A 16,286-nucleotide genomic window follows, 5' to 3' on the forward strand; every position below is an offset into this window, starting at 1 on the left:
TCTTTTAAAAATATTGCCGTTCGGGCCGGGCACAGTGGCTCATGCCTGTAATTCCAGCACTTTGGGAGGCCGAGGTGGGTGGATCACCTGCGGTCAGGAGTTCGAGACCACCCTGACTAACATGGTGAAATTGCATCTCTACTAAAAATACAAAAATTAGCTGGGCATAATGGTGGGTGCCTGTAAATCCAGCTACTCGGGGGTCTGAGGCAGGCAAATCACTTGAACCCCAGAGGCGGAGGTTGCAGTGAGCCAAGATCGCACCATTGCACCCCAGCCTGGGTGACAGAGTGAGACTCCGTCTCGAAAAAATGTGTGTGTGTGTGTGTGTGTGTATGTGTGTGTGTGTGTAGCCGTTCATTGACAATATACCTAGTCACCCAAGAACTTGGACAGAGATATACAAGGAGATTAATGTTTTCATGCCTGCTAACACAACATCTATTGTGCAGCACATGGATCAAGGAGTGGTTTGCACTTTTCGTAAGGCTATAGCTATCACAGATTGTGAGTCCGCTATTGGATCTGGGCAGAGCAAATTAAAAACCTTCTGGAAAGGATTCACCATTCTAGATGCCATTAAGAACATTGTGATTCATGGGAGAAGGTCAAAATATGAAGATTAATGAGTTTGGAAGCTGATTCCATCCCTCATGGATTATTTTAAGGGGCTCAAGTCTTCATTGGAGGAAGCTTTGATACAGATACAGTGGAAATAGCAAGAGAACTGGAATTAGAAGTGGAGCCTGATGATGTGACTGAATTGCTGCAATCTCGGTACAAAAGTTTAATAAATGAAGACTTGCTTCTTATGAATAAACAAAGAAAGTGATTTCTTGAGATAGAATCTACTCTTGTGTAAGTTGCTAGGTACATTATTGAAATGAGAGCAAAGGATTTAGAATATTACATAAGTTTCATTAATAAAGCAGCAACAGGGTTTGAGAGGATTGGCTCCAATTTCAAAAGAAGTTTTACTATGGGTAAAATGCTATCATACACATCACATGCTGCAGAGAAATCTTTCATGAAGAAAAAGTCAATCAAAGTGGCAAACTTCATTGCTGTCTTATTTTAAGAAATTGCCACCGTCGCCCACAACCTTCAGTAACCACCACCCTGATCATTTAGCAGCCATCAACATCAAGGCAAAAAGATTATGATAATTAGCAATTTTTAGCAATAAAGTATTTTTAGAATAAAATATATACATTTTTAAGACATGAAGCTATTATACACTTGATAGACTACAAAAGAGTGTAAACATAAATTTTATATGCACTGAGAAACCAAAAATTTTGTGTGACTCACTTTATCGCGATATCCACTTTATTATGGTGGTCTGGAACTGATCCTGTAATATCTCCATGGTATGCTTGTGCTGTACAGGGGGTAAAGTGTGAGGGGTCAAGAATGTTCATGCCAGAAATTCCATAGCAGCCTACTAGAACTCTGGAAGTGTCACCTCTGGCTGCAGTGCCAGATTCTGGTGAGGATTTCCTGGACCCCGATTTATATCTGAAAAAACACTAAAAATAACAGAAGCTGGGCAGAAAGTGGCTATGATAACAAAGCTGGGCTTGGTACTTTCTCTGGCTTTTGTGACCAATATCACTGGACTCCTGTGGTATCAAATTTCATAAAAGAAACATACAAAGCAGAGATATCTTAATTATTTTCAGACTGACATTTCAAAAAGTGTCAATTTCAGTAAGTATTGAAAGTTACTTGTTCTTTGTTTTATCTTTTCAGATGTTTCCTGAAAACATTTGTGGTGTGATCTTTAACAGAGTTTTCATTTACCAATTAATACAAAAATAAGAAAAAGAGCTATAAATACATATTTTATAAAATTTTCATACCAAATAAGGTCCTTTACGTAAGTAAAGGAAAATCATATCCATTTTCAGTACCATTACTTAGCACTAGAGCTCCTCCAGTTAGAAAAACAATTCTTTTAAATGTCTTTATGATTTAAGGTTTCAATAATAACTCATGAATAGGTGAAAGTTTGCTATTTATTTAATCTTAAGAAAACACTGAAAGAAAAAGGCAGGGAATGTAGTAGGCAGTATGGAAGAATGGAGCTGGCCACATGTGGTTTTAGCAGCTGCAGAGGAAACTGGCTGAGTCTAAGGTTACATATTTCTGTTCAGTAAGGGTATCCATGGTGATAACTCTCATGATGACGGTAGTCATCCTGGTAACCATCCTGGTATCCTTGGTGGTAACTATGGTAACCGTAGCCTGCATACTCATCTTCTGGGCAGCGCATCCCCAGTGACTGCTGAATTGCCATTTCCTGTCTCCGAAGTTGCATCGAATCAATTAAATCGTACACAATCACCATGGACCACATTGGGGAAGGATACCAGGATTTGACATTTCCGTCTTTTCCAACTAGAAGCATGGAGAAGTACTCCGGGCTCACTTGAAAATAGTTACGAATGTCTTTCACCAAATGGGCTGGTACATCTTCTCGCTCAACAACGGAGCTCCCTAGAATAACATTGGAATAGTTATTGTTAGTGCATTAAACAGTCAGAGCCCATGAAAACATTGAAGTGTGAGGAAATCACTGCGCGAATAGGGAGGACCCATGAGCCTCTTCTCTTTAGTTCAAAATCTAATTAAAGAAGTTTGCTGGGGCTTTTTCTACTAGAAATTAAATGTCCCTGCTGTTCTGCAACATCATGAGGGTCAAACTTTCGGGCACACGATGTGTCTTTTGTAGGAATGTTACAAAGTATGAAACCAATTCCTTAATTTAATCCTGGCAAGATTAATTTCTTTAAAATTTGTCACTAGCAAGGATTATATAGTTTACATTTCTAAGTTTATTTCCAATTAGCTTAGTTATTTCTCTGTAACTACAGCTTTCCTTTTGACACATCTTTATAATAAAAAGCTTATTTCATTGTTAAAAGTGAAAATACCAATTCCGTTAAGATCTAGATGAATATTTAAACTATTGTGAATAGTGATAAGAATAAAGGGGAAGGAGAAAAGGAGCTGATACTTTCATGTCTGCTGTTTCGACACTCTGCTAAGTATTTTACACACATTATTTTATTTAAAGAGCTTGGTCTTGGAAGAAAGGACTGAATTTGCTTTCTGAAACCTTTAGTCTTGTTTTGTTTTGTTTTGTTTTTTGTTTTGTTTTTGAGATGGAGTCTTGCTCTGTCACCCAGACTGGAGTGCAGTGGTGTGCTCTCGGCTCACCGCAACCTCCACCTCCGAGGTTCAAGCAATTGTCCTACCTCAGTCTCCCAAGTAGCTGGGATTACAGGTGCATGCCACCATACCTGGCTAAGTTTTATATTTTTTGTAGAGACGAGTTTTACCATGTTGGCCAGGCTGGTTTCAAACTCCTGACCTCAAGTGTTCTGCCCTCCTGGGCCTCCCAAAGTGTGGGATTACAGGCATGAGCCACCGTGCCTGGCTTCTCTGAGCCTTTTAGTGTGTGTATCTTTCAGCTTCTCTGAGCCTTTTAGTGTATGTCCTTATCTGTTGAAAGGGAATCAACGAGATATGACCTATGTGCCTCACAAAACTATTGTGAGAATTAAATGATATAAAATAGAAGAAAATGCTTTGTAAACCATAAGGGCCTATATGGACCCCCCAAAAGCATTATTTTAGTTAAGAAAAATGGATAGTTTTACTGTTACTTTGAATGGTTTATATTAGAAATAATATAAGTCCCTGTACTCCACACCCCTTCCCCTACATATCCCGTGCACACACATGCACACATGCACAAGTGCATGAAGTGGGAGGAGGAATCAGTGAACTTTGTTCACCTTAGAGATACACCCACTGCTAGCATACAGCTTAATGTTATTTAACTGAACTTAACACTAGTTCATACTGCTTCAAAATAACAACACATTACCATTAATTGGGAACAGTTCTAACACTCCCCCAACTTCCTCTCCAACGCCTAAAAGCTTCAGAATGGTTATGTGGCGCAGACCTGAAAGAAAAAAGAAAACCATAGAATTAGAGGAAAGGATTAGAAGTCATCATTTTCCACAAAGCCCTGATATCTGACAATTAAAAATCGTTTAAATTTAAAAAGAATATAGAGCATAACCTGATTGAGAAGAATCATCCATTTAAAATTTTTACCATAAGGAAGCAAATACTTCCAAAACCTCGAAGAAGACCAACTGTGATTCTCATTCTACTAAATGACAAAAAAAGAAAGAAAGAAAAAGAAAGAAAGAAGAAGAAAGAAAGAAAGAAAGAAAGAGAGAAAGAAAGAAAGAAAGAAAGAAAGAAAGAAAGAAAGAAAGAAAGAAAGAAAGAAAGAAAAGATGAAGCCATTGGAACATTAAAATATCTGAGCTGATCTAAGCTAGTTAGTGTTCTGAATTTATAACAGCTTTTATGGCTAACTTAACTTTCAGAGAAAAGACTATAGACTCCATCAATTGTGATCGTTAAAGAAATTGTTCTGCTTTCTCACACAAAACTGTGTTAGCTTAAAGGATATGTTTTTTGTTTGTTTGTTTTTGTTTTTGTTTTTTTTAACCACTAATTTAGAGGATTCAAAGGCAAAACATTTAAGCAAGCACAGCTTGCTTTCATATCCTCTGCTAAAGTTTCAGGACAGGGGGGAAGGTCATGCCTTGGTAGCTTGTTGGAATTCTTTTGAAGATGAAGTGCACATGAAGAGAATTCCGGAGAAAGAAAATAGGAGGACAAAGGGGCTGTCAAGCCATCATATCAAGCTTTCATAGTTTTAAATAAAATCCCAACCAGGTCAGGGTAATAACTTGGAACTAATAATAAGATTGTTGGTGCTGTTTATTGTCCAGGAGAGAAAATTGAACACTGCCATGGGAGAGCACTTCTAAGGTGAAGCTAAAATCTAGGCACAACGCTATTCAAGAAATTTTTTTTTCACCTTTACTCTTTTCCCAGAGAAGTGAAGTATTCTGTTCTACATATTGGTTAGTCATGTTTTCAAAAGGGAAGATCATCAATTTAATTATTCGTTAATTAATACATGTGAATATTATTTGTTCACGTTTCGGGTATAGTACAAAAGGGTTTGCTTTCACAGTGTGACATAGGATCTGTGTGCAGAGATTTAAAAATAAAGTACCACCACATAGCTGCTACAAAAGCATCTTTGGAAAATTAACAAACTGTGGCTTTATATTTTTTTTGTAAAGGTTCTTAACTGCTGTAAGAACTTCTATCTTAACTGGCAACATTGGTGGCTATGAATAAAGTGAGCTTAAGAATACTGGCACAATCAAATTTATATGTTAATATAAAGTCTTAAATTATTAACCTTGATAATAGGAGTACAAATAAAAATTTCTGAATTTTCTATTGTTCTTACTATTATGAGCTTGGTTTTGGCCTTCCTTTGAGTTATTTCATATCTTAAAATTAAAATGTACTTATAATTTACACATACTAGGTCATAACAAGGACCTTGGCTCTGTTAATGCTTTACAAAACTTACACTCTTCCCTTTTTAAAAAAAATCAAGCACAGTTCTGTAACTAGTAGATGATTCTTCCTCCTAATAGAGGCATCAAAATAATGGTGATTCATCTATATTCTACCGGAGAATTTTTTAATTTGTTGCCCTTAGCTACTTCCCCCTGCCCCTGCCCCTGCCCAGTGAATCTCTCAAAATTCTCCTTCTGCAGAGGCATATCTCATATGAGATTTCACTCATGACTTCTACTCTTGAAATTGTAGTCATCCTCTTGATTTATCATTGAACTTAGTAGTAAGTTCTATATACTATTCATTTTACTGCCTATATATCCATATCCAAAATGATATTAGCTCCTTCAGGACACTAGAATAAAAATGTTTGGTAAATAAAGCATATATTCGTTTTCAAAATACTGAGCGGTTCACTACAAAAAAACAGTAAACTATGTTTTTCTTTGGCTTGCTTGTCTTTCAAATAAGGTTTTACTTAAGAGATCTTGCTACTTTCTTAGTGCTTGGTTATAAAAATCATTTTTTTATAAAATTTGTTCACTAAGTCTTCTGAGTTTTGAAGATAAAAATCATTTTTAAGAGAAGGGCAATATAGTCTGCTTCAATTAATATATTAATTCCCAGAGCCACTCCTATTTTAAAAAAAGACATTTAATCTATGGAGTATCCAATGATGGTATGTAAGTAGATATTCAAGTATTACCGAAGTGAATGATAATACCTAAGTGAGACAATTAAAAAAAAAAAAACTGAAGACAAATGATACAGATCATTAAAAGTAAATCAGAAGATATTTTCAAACACATGAATGAAGAAGAACTAGAGAGGAGAGAATATTGAGGGGAAAAAAAAAATCCACAGTAGACTAAAGCTCCAGTCTAAAAGCAACTTTATACTCAATATAATAGAGTATGTGTCTGGAAACCTGAACAGTCTGAACTGGGAATCATTTTGATGATCTAAGATTCTATGTTCCATTTTAGAATTGACCGGGAGGAGAGTGGTATGGGAAAGCAGTAATGAGGTGGCTTCCCACTCACCAAAATTGCATGCCTGACCACTGAGGGCAGAGAGCTGCTGTGAATAGGCCCAGTCTTCATCGTTAGGAGCAGAGATCACCAGCAACCTCCTCCTCCACCGGAACCTGGAAAAAAAGCAGGACACCATTATTCCTTACTACTTCAAACAATAGAAACCAGTGTAGGAAACCAGAGTGACTTAGGCTAGCAATTTTTTTCTGTACCCAGAAAACAAAAACAAAAACAAAAAAACACATGCTTAGAACTATCCCATAGCTTCTCAAAGCCATTAAACTGCATTGCCACACTCTTGTAGTTTTTCTGTTGTAACTTCACAGTCTTTCTGCCTTGGCATTAGCATGACGTGTTAAGCATGAGTCTGTGGTCACCATGCCTAATGAGGTCACTTGGGGAGAGACAAACTCTCAGATGCAATGAAGACAGGCCAAAATTGTACATTAGACTGTAGCAACAGAAATGAGAAACTCAGAAGGTAACCGAAGAGAACTGGTCTTAGTAGAGTGACTGCTAGAGTTTAGAGGGAGTTAAGAAATGAATACATGGATGGGAGATAGAGTAGAAAAAGGTAACTGAATGTTAAGTAGATTACAGTGACAGGAAAAAGGAAAATGGAATAGTGGTTTAAAGGTTCAAAGAGGATTTCTGGAAAAACAAAACCCTATGTACCTTCCTCAGTAGCCAGTGGTTCTTCCAGAGGCAAATGCAATTTCTAAAATGTACCCTGTTATGAATAAGAGCCAATGCTTACAAAGTACTTCTATGAATTGGAATGATATTAAGCCTAGAACCATAAGATTTTAGAATGTATAGTAAACTTAGTTTCTGTTTTTACAGTTCCAACACAGTAGAGTAGTAGAAAAGGCTTTTGTCTTTTTGGGTGTCGTTGAGCATATCACTCAATTCACCAAAGTCTCAGTTTTTCCTTATTTCTTTTTCTTTTCTTTTCTTTTCCTTTTTTTTTTTTTTTGAGACAGAGTCTTACTCTGTCGTCAAGGCTGGAGTACGGTGACATGATCTCGGCTCACTGCAACCTCCACCTCCTGGATTCAAGTGATTCTCCTGCCTCAGCCTCCCGAGTAGCTGGGACTACAGGCACGTGCCACCACACCTGGCTAATTTTTTTGTATATTTAGTAAAAACGGTATTTCACTGTGTTAGCCAGGATGGTCTCGATCTCCTGACTTTGTGATCTGCCCGCCTCAGCCTTCCAAAGTGCTGGGATTACAGGCGTGAGCCACTGTGCCCGGCCTTCCTTATTTTTAAAATAAAAAATAGCAGTATGTTGTTCACAGGAATGTTACAAGAATTCAGCTCTCAAACTTATCAATGCAAGTTATCCACATGATGACATGGATATAGAAGATTATGTCTTAATCTGCAGGCTTCTAGATGTAGAACTTAATCCATTAACAGACATTGACATTATCCATCACAGCACCATCAAATAACCTATTCAGTCCTTAGGTTTGTGTATCATTTTATAGCTCACTTTCACCAATGCAATATGGTTCTTCTTTAGAGCTCATTGAGGCTGCAGATTATTTTCCCCATTATGCAGATAACAAAACAAGGCTTAGAGAAGTGAATAACTTGCCCAACTAGTAAATCTAAGAAGCATTACCAAAATATAGACACTTCTCAGACTCCTGGTCCAGTGGTTTCCCTGATCTACTACCCTCAGACATGGTATTTTGGCTGCTGCTATCAGGGTCTGCAAGAGGGTATAAAAGAGAGAGGGTATGCATCTAAGGGGCAACTGTGTAGAGTTGTCTCAACTTCCATCTTCACTGGAGTTTTGCTTTTTGCCTTCAGTGCAGGTGACTGCAGGGTGTTAGTGCACTCATAGAGCTGACAGCCGGTTAATTTTATTCATGGCTTTGATCCCTGTGCTCCTTCTAGCATCAGGAGTGAACATGAGAGTTTTCAACCCCAAAGAAAATGGCCTCTTGAGGGAATAGTGGTTTGGGTGAATAAGAGAAAATGATAGTTTGATGAAATACAACCTCTGAATGGATGCCTGTCGCAAGGTTCGCCAAGTATTGCTTGCTGTGACATTACATTCACTTCCTCTGCCTTTTTTTTTTTTTTTTTTAAAGGGAAAGAAAAACTAAGATCTCTACTGAGGACAGGGAGCTGAATGTGTTTGGCACAAAGGACAAGAGAGGAGCCTCTGAGACTATCCAATGTTTCTTAGGAAGGGAACAGTGACTGCTGTCAGATCGCAAACATGACAGTCTCAGGTACTTCTCCTGCTTCCTTAGGAGGCACGCCAGACCAGCACTGGCCCCCTAGCCAGCATCCAAACCAGACCAGCCTTCCTGGCCTTACACAGAGCTGTAGGGTGTCTTGGAAGGAGCTATTTTGGGTGATGTCTATTTTAGTTTGTTTACCTATGTGCACACTGAATGTCCTGATTGGAGAGGGATGGGATCTCAGACTCCCTGTCCCAGACACAACTAAGAGAAGGTCATTTCCCCTAAGTCGTGATTCAGCTTCCCACAGACCTTCACATTAAGATACAAGGTCCCAGCTCATGACACAGAAGGAAACTTCCAAAAGATGTAACAAGAGTTGTGAAACTGACCCAGACCCTTATTTTAGACAAATTGTTTTTCTGTCACTTTAGCTTCCCAGGAAATAAAAACTTTACAAGCTATGAATGTGTTTGCTTCTCTTAACTGGCATGCCCAGATTAGTATGCATTTGCCCACTCTTTGGGGCTTCTGTCTCAGGGAAAGGTGATTATACCCTGAACCAAATGAATGCTATTGAAGACTAGACTGGCTTCAGAGTCTGGTCAGCTGAAACTAGCCTGTGTAAACCCACCAACCACTCAGCAAATTTGAAGGAAAATTCCCATTTGGATACTGGTTTAATTGCAGGACTGTAATTTTTTTTTTTTTTTCATTTCTGTTTGCCTAGGTTTCAATTCTGGAGTATTTACTAAATCTCTTTCTGGTAACTCTTCCTTGATGGCAAAGTTCTCTATAGGACCAGAATAACTGACCCTAGGACTACTAATAAGTAGCATTTATTGACTACCTGCTTTGTACTAGGTCCTGGGCCATCTTTACCTTTAGTATTGAATGTACCCTTCACAATAGTCTTAAACAAAAATACACTTACAATTTTCATTTTGCAAATGAGAAAACTGAAGCCCAGAATGGTTAAGTAATTAGCTCAGGGTCACACAGCTAGTAAATAGAGGAACCTGGAATCAAACTCATTTTGTCTTGCTCATGCCTTTAAGTAGTACACTATTCCACTTTAATCCTTCCAATAAATTAGGATTATTAGCAGAATGATTTTATGAGTTGTGACCACAAGTCAGGTACCGTTATGGGACATCCAAATTGTAATTATATATATCTCTGAATATCCATAAAAGATGTATATTCCTATAGTAGTGATGAAGATAAGAGCCCTTAAAACTCTTACATTAGGTGGAAAATACATTTACACATCTTAGGACCCTATCTAGTTCAAAAGACTTTATAGTATTTGTACATTTCTTAAGAATCAAAAAAATACAAAATTTAAGTAATCAACCTACAGGAGTATTACAAGTTTTTGTGAATGAAGAAAACTGAGACGATGTCAGCTTTCCCTTTAAAATGTTGAAACCCATGACAGTGGTTATAAAAAGACACTCTACCTAGGGATGGTAAGAAGAATCTCTGAGGATGTCTATAACTGCCAGTCTCATGACAAATCTCTGGTTTTAAGTAACATCAATGAATTGGATGATAACTGTCTGCTTTATAGGGTGGGCAACCTGAATTTACTGGGATAGAGCACTAACCCTGGAAGATTTAGAATTAAGAAGAAAAAGTTTCCAAATAATCAAAATTATAGTAACATAGTAATAATTATATATATGTTTGTGTATATATAATTCTGGTTATATATGTATTATGTATATATATATAATTTATATTATTGTGAAGCTTAAGAGAATTTGGCCTAATAAAATGACAACTTGAAACTCCAAATTAGAATGCGTAATTAAGTAATTGGTTTAGACTTGTGGCTAAGTTGAAATCTTACAGTGTATGCAGTTTTTGGAATATCTGAGAGAACGTTAGATTCACTGTATTTGTAAAATTAACTTATTAAACTTACAGATCTTTAAGTACTCAGAAAGATTTTGTTTGTTTAATTTCAAATAATTGAAAGAAATGTATTAAATGCATAATGCCTATGTGAAATGATGAAGTTGTTTAATTACTGGGTTTATAAGCAAGATCAAACATTATTCAAAGCCCTCTTAAAAGCGATGGCAAAAGTTTGCTGGGTTACAAATTGGAAGATAAAATTTAGAAGCCTAATTCAGAAGTTTTGGAACTGAAGTCTTGAATTTATAACTTGAAATATATTTAACACTGTTAAAATCAAAAATAAACTTCTAAAGAATTTCTACCTTAAAAAGAAAAAAACAAAAGCACCTTAAGAGCAAAAGAAAAGAAAAGAAAAGAAAAACTTCTGAATTAGTCTTTTAAATGTTATTTTCCAATTCATAACCCAGCAAATTTTTGCCATCACTTTTAAGAGGGCTTTGAATAATGTTTGATCTTGCTTATAAACCCAGTAATTAAACAACTTCATCATTTCACATAGGCATTATACATTTAATACATTTATTTCAATTATCGTCACCTAAAGTGATGATCTTGGATCAGAAGTTGGTGTTTTAGTACCCCTGAGACCAGACAAAGAGAATGCATTGTCCAGTGAAGCTCAGAGCTCTTTCTCAGTGGAGGCTGACCCTAAGGCTGAGTTGATTTTAAATCCTTATGAAGGTGTATGCCTTCTATTTCCATTTTGGATACTTGCACTGCATGGAGAATTTGGATGAAGGAAGAGCCTTGGTTTCCTTTCAGAGCTGAAATTCTGTGGTTTTAAGAGTTTCTTCGTTTTGCTTCAAATTCTAGGCCTTTAGGTTCAGAACTAATAATAATTCACATCATATTTTCAAAAGGAGCATAAGATGAGAAGGTAGATTTGGGGAGTCAAATTGTCCCAGGGTACTGACTCCTAGAGCTGACACTAGATCAGTGATGAAAGTTACTTAACCTCCATTGGCTTCAGTTGTCTCTCCTGCAACATGACAATAGTCACAGTGTTTAGATAATGGGATTCTTGTAAGGGTAAAACTAGGCAATGAAGGTGAAGTGCTTGGCCCAGAGATTAGCACACAAAAAGTGGTCACAGGTATAATGGCTATGTGAAATGGAGATGGATGGAGATAGAGCTGCTTGCTACTGTTTTTAATTTTATGGGTGAGAGACTTTTCAGGCAGTTTAATTGAAAAGGGTCAACATAGCTAGTAAGTTGCAGACTCAAAACTTGGATGAATGGTAAGTTCTGTACTCTTTATATATCATGATGTTACATCCTAGAAGACCCAAGCTTCACAAATCTGTAAAAATTCAGATTATCCACTTCCTAATCATATCCTTCTTAAAGCTCTGTCTCACATATAGAGAATGTGCTTTTAGAGACATGAGTAAAGATTTGGCTTGGAGGCTCAAGCACTAAATGTGTATTACATGCTTGCTTGGTTTCTGGAACCCCTTAACCACACAGTATAGCTGGAGTGGCGTTTATACTGGGACCTCTGTAAGTTTGTTGCATATAGTTTTCTGCAACTTTGCACCTCCTAGGGCCCCAAAGTCTCTGTAGAAGTTTCATCCTACATCGGGGGAGTGAAGGAGAAGGGAGAAAAGTGGATTTGTCAGAGGCGTTTAAACCAAAGCAACTCCATCTTAAATAGGAGCTGGGTAAAATGAGGCTAAAATCTACTGGGCTGTATTCCCAGACGATTAAGGCATTCTAAGTCACAGGATGAGACAGGAAGTCAGCACAAAATACAGGTCATAAAGAACTTGATGATAAAACAGTTTCCAGTAAAGGGGCCAGCCAAAATCCACCAAGATCAAAATGGCGATGAGAGTGACTTCTGGTCATCCTCACTGCTATACTCCCAGCGCCATGACAGTTTACAAATGCCATAGCAATGTTGGGAAGTTACCCTATATGGTCTAAAAAGGAGAGGCAAGTATAATCCATCCCGTGTTAAGCATATCATCGAAAAATAACCACAGAAATGGGCAGCCAGCAGCCCTCTGGGCTGCTCAGTCTACGGAGTAGCTATCCTTTTATTCCTTTACTTTCTTAATAAACTTGCTTTCACTTTGCACTGCAGATTCGCCCTGAATTCTTTCTTGCACGAGATCCAAGAACCCTGGATTGGGACCCTTGTCCTGTAACAGATTGAGTTGTTTTTACACTCTTCTCTGGGTATGCTGCTCCCCCATGGACACTGGGGTTGTCACAAGATGGCCTTCAATAAATGACACTGTCGAAAAATTCATGAAACTGGGTCAAGAGGATTTCTCCTTTTGAGGTCTTAGTGGGGCTTTTGTTGTTTCCTGCAGAGTTGGAAGGAAGCGGAAAATCCAGCACAGTGTGCCAAATCCTGTTTGGAACCAGAAGGGGCCTAATAAATAAATATGCAAAATAGAAATGCTAGATGCAGAGATCTCCAGATTTACTGACTGAGTAAATTAACCTTCTTGGGAGGTCAGGATTCTATTTTCTGTACCAAAAAAAAAGAGCAAAAAAAAAAAAAGGAGAAAAGAACTATCCAGAGCCACCAAATCAACACTGATGCTTGGAGCTGAACCCAGCCAGCCTTGTAGCCAGAGACACTTCAACAGGACAAGACAAAGCCCAGTGGTCAAAGATGGGTAGGTTTTTCTCCAGTGGGGGTTACTCTCTGTAAACACATGTGGGCTCTGTGTTTCTTTGGCATTTTCATGAGCTCACTCAGAACAAATTTGCACCTTCCTCTTTCACGACTCCAAAGGTGATGTACCTGGATAGGAAGTTCTCCAGGGACTGCTTTTTGTCCTCTTTGCAAACAATGCCCTCCTTCTTCTGCTTCTCCATATCTTTGATTCGGGACTGGAAAGTATCGATCAGATCAAACACAGACTTCATTGTTATTGGCACCTCATAGTATTGCTGTTTAAGAAAGAATAGAATGCATTTAATGTACAAGTGCATTTCTTTTCTCTATTCAGAGGATAGAGAACCTGTGAGAATTCGGAGGAGCTCTGGGGAAATCTTTGAAATCAGAGCCTGGAGGACATATTGCTTCATAAATGCTCTCCTGCAATAGTACCCTCTGCTGATGTTTTGAGGGTTAGATTCCATGAAACAACTGCTTCTTTTACAAGGAATTCTTAACTACACTCCTTTTGTTGGAAAGGGTCCATGCCTTCCTCACCATACAAGTCCTATGTTCACCTCTCTACCTTTGGCACTAAGGTTCCTATTGACTAACAACTGGAGAAGAAGTGAGAAACACTGTACCTAACACAGGAAACTAAATGGAATGACATGTTCGAGTGTGTAACCTGAGCAATAAGAGTAGTTTTCCACCAAGGCCTGTTCTGTGGTCCCAGGGATTGTTTTACTGAGTAAGCATCACTTAATATTAAGTCATGCTTTGTACATATTCTCAGAAATAAGTTGGGATCCAACTTAAAGACAATGAAATTCAGGTTCCTGAATCACAGTTGCCTGGACTTACAAAAGCAACCTTAGATGGATTTAGGGGCTGGCTGAGCATAATCAGTGTAAGCTGGAGAGCAGCCTGGACATGGCTCGAAGCTCCACCCTCTGTGGGAATTCAGTAAATCACAGAATGTGAGAGCTGGTAAGGACCTTAGAGATTATCTGGCCCAATCTCTCTCATTAGAAATGGGACAACACATGTTCAGAATTAGCTAATGGCGCCATCTCTCCAGATCCAGAAATATATTGCATGTTGGGTCAGCTATTCTGATAGCACAGATAGCCTTTTTTCCCCTGAAGATTCTCACACAAGCATGGTATATGGATGACTTTTTCATGAATATTTTTTATGTTCCCCATTTACATGGTTTCAGAAGCCTGGAACTTTAAAAGAATATTTTGATAAGTTGTTTTAAAAATTGTTTAGGGAATGCTTTAAAAAGGTACTAAGATAAACTTTAGTAAAATGTATTTTCAGTGATATAGTGCCAGTATGCCAGAATTGTTAAGACAGTGGGTTCTGGAGCCAGCCTCTGTGGGAATGAAGTTCAACATTAACTGCATGGTGACCTTGGGCTAGTTACTTAACCATTCTGGGCCTCTGTTTTTTTCCTCTGTGAAACAAAAATAATACTAGCACTTATCTTAGACGTGTAAGATAAGGATTGCAAAGGGTTGAAGAAAGTGCCAGGCATAAGGAAAGCACTTGATAAAGTGACTATTTTTGTTATTGTTATTATTACATGGCATAGTTTTTCATGGTTCAGAACCTTTGTCCGTAAGCATAGAAAGAAAGTAGGTGTAAAACCCCAAACTCTTGTCCACATTGGATCAGGAAGCACACTTTTAGACCCCTCTGAGATAGGCCTACGTTAAATATGGGTTTCTTGAAGGCAGAGACCACTCTTCACCTTTTATCTCCAGGACCTGGCACATCATAGCTCTTTAATCAGTTTCTTATGAATGTAAAACATTGGTGTTAGAAAAGAATTTAGTCTGAGTCAACTAGCTGGGCTGTGGGAAGTCACCCCAACTCAGTCTTTGCCAGATACCACATTTCTGGATGCAAATTCATACGACAACATGGAAAATTTGGCTCATCTCAAAACCTTCCCACTTATAAAATAATTTATACTTACTCATAAATTGAATGGACTCATTAACAAAACAATTCAGATTTGCTATTCTAAAAAATAGCACTACGTTATTCAAAATAAGCAATTGTACCTTGACTCTCAGATCCACATCTGTTAGCACCATGAAGAAGTCATTATAGGTCATTCCGTACTCTTTCCTCAGCTCGCTGATGAGATGCTGGTCTACCAAGTCTTCATCATCCACCACTCGCATGGGCTTCTCATTATCTTAAGGGAAATAAAATGTGAATGAATATGGGTGTGGCAAGACAGAAATCACTGGGAAGTGAATGGGTGAAGGCTCTGGGCCTAATCACACCAGCCTTCATTAGTTTTATATATTCAACTCACATTGTGTTTGAACAAAAGTTTTCAGAGTGAGTTAATAAATATAGAAACAAATACATGAATAAAGTTTTGAAAGCTACTCTTCTATAGATGATCAAGGCTCTATCTCTGTCCATCCTGTTCGTAGCAAACAGGAACAAAGTGAGAGTGGAGACTGCTGAGTCACACCTAGGAGAAGACTGCAGCTCACCCAGGGAGTCAGTCTTCACCCCAACTCACCGGGGAACTGGACCAACCCAGACACTTTTGTTAAGTTCTGTTTCCATTAAACGTAATTCTGAGTCTAAAATCTGTGTCTGTTCCTCTTTTTTGGTATAGAATTAACTTTGGGACCCAGTAAGCATGTCATATCTATAGAGAAAAATAGAGTTTCTGTTGAAACCTAGTCACAGGTTCATTTTGGCTCCAAAAGAAGTCAAGCTATTCATAATGCAACTTTTGTAAGTGAATACAGTTTCAAACAAAATGTGACAATTTATGGAAATTTTAAATCACTATATATTTTTTCAATTATCAACCCCCTCAAATAAATCCTTATAATTCAGAATGGTTCCGGAAGGTGTCACTGGATTAATGGGAAGCATGAAAATCAAGATACCAGTGGTTTTACATGGCAACTTGTATGTCGGGAAAGCATTTTAACATTTTCAAGGACAGAAGAACTTTATTTACTTCTTCCCTCTCAAACAAGTCACAGTGTATCTCT

General features: G+C 37.9%; 1 protein-coding gene and 1 long non-coding RNA gene across 3 annotated transcripts in view; one reads left to right on the forward strand and one right to left on the reverse strand.

Moving 5' to 3' along the window:
* The first annotated feature begins 256 nt into the window (after positions 1–256).
* LOC103881830 lies at positions 257–15,766 on the forward strand. Its single transcript, XR_643381.4, has 3 exons — positions 257–1,710; positions 12,721–13,264; positions 15,708–15,766. It is a non-coding gene; the product is annotated as an uncharacterized LOC103881830 (long non-coding RNA).
* Positions 1,832–16,286, reverse strand: part of CCDC80 (coiled-coil domain containing 80) — a 38,265-nt gene continuing 23,810 nt past the window's right edge. For both annotated transcript variants that reach the window (XM_021934053.2, XM_021934054.2), the window contains exons 5-9: positions 15,324–15,460; positions 13,393–13,541; positions 6,516–6,619; positions 3,896–3,976; positions 1,832–2,499 (exon numbers count right to left, since the gene is read on the reverse strand). In XM_021934053.2, the coding sequence (XP_021789745.1) occupies positions 2,153–2,499; positions 3,896–3,976; positions 6,516–6,619; positions 13,393–13,541; positions 15,324–15,460 (818 nt within the window). In that variant the 3' untranslated portion in view covers positions 1,832–2,152. The remainder of the gene's footprint in view (positions 2,500–3,895; positions 3,977–6,515; positions 6,620–13,392; positions 13,542–15,323; positions 15,461–16,286) is intronic.

This window comes from Papio anubis, chromosome 2 (genome assembly GCF_008728515.1).
Source record: "Papio anubis isolate 15944 chromosome 2, Panubis1.0, whole genome shotgun sequence".
Taxonomy (NCBI): Eukaryota; Metazoa; Chordata; class Mammalia; order Primates; family Cercopithecidae; genus Papio; species Papio anubis.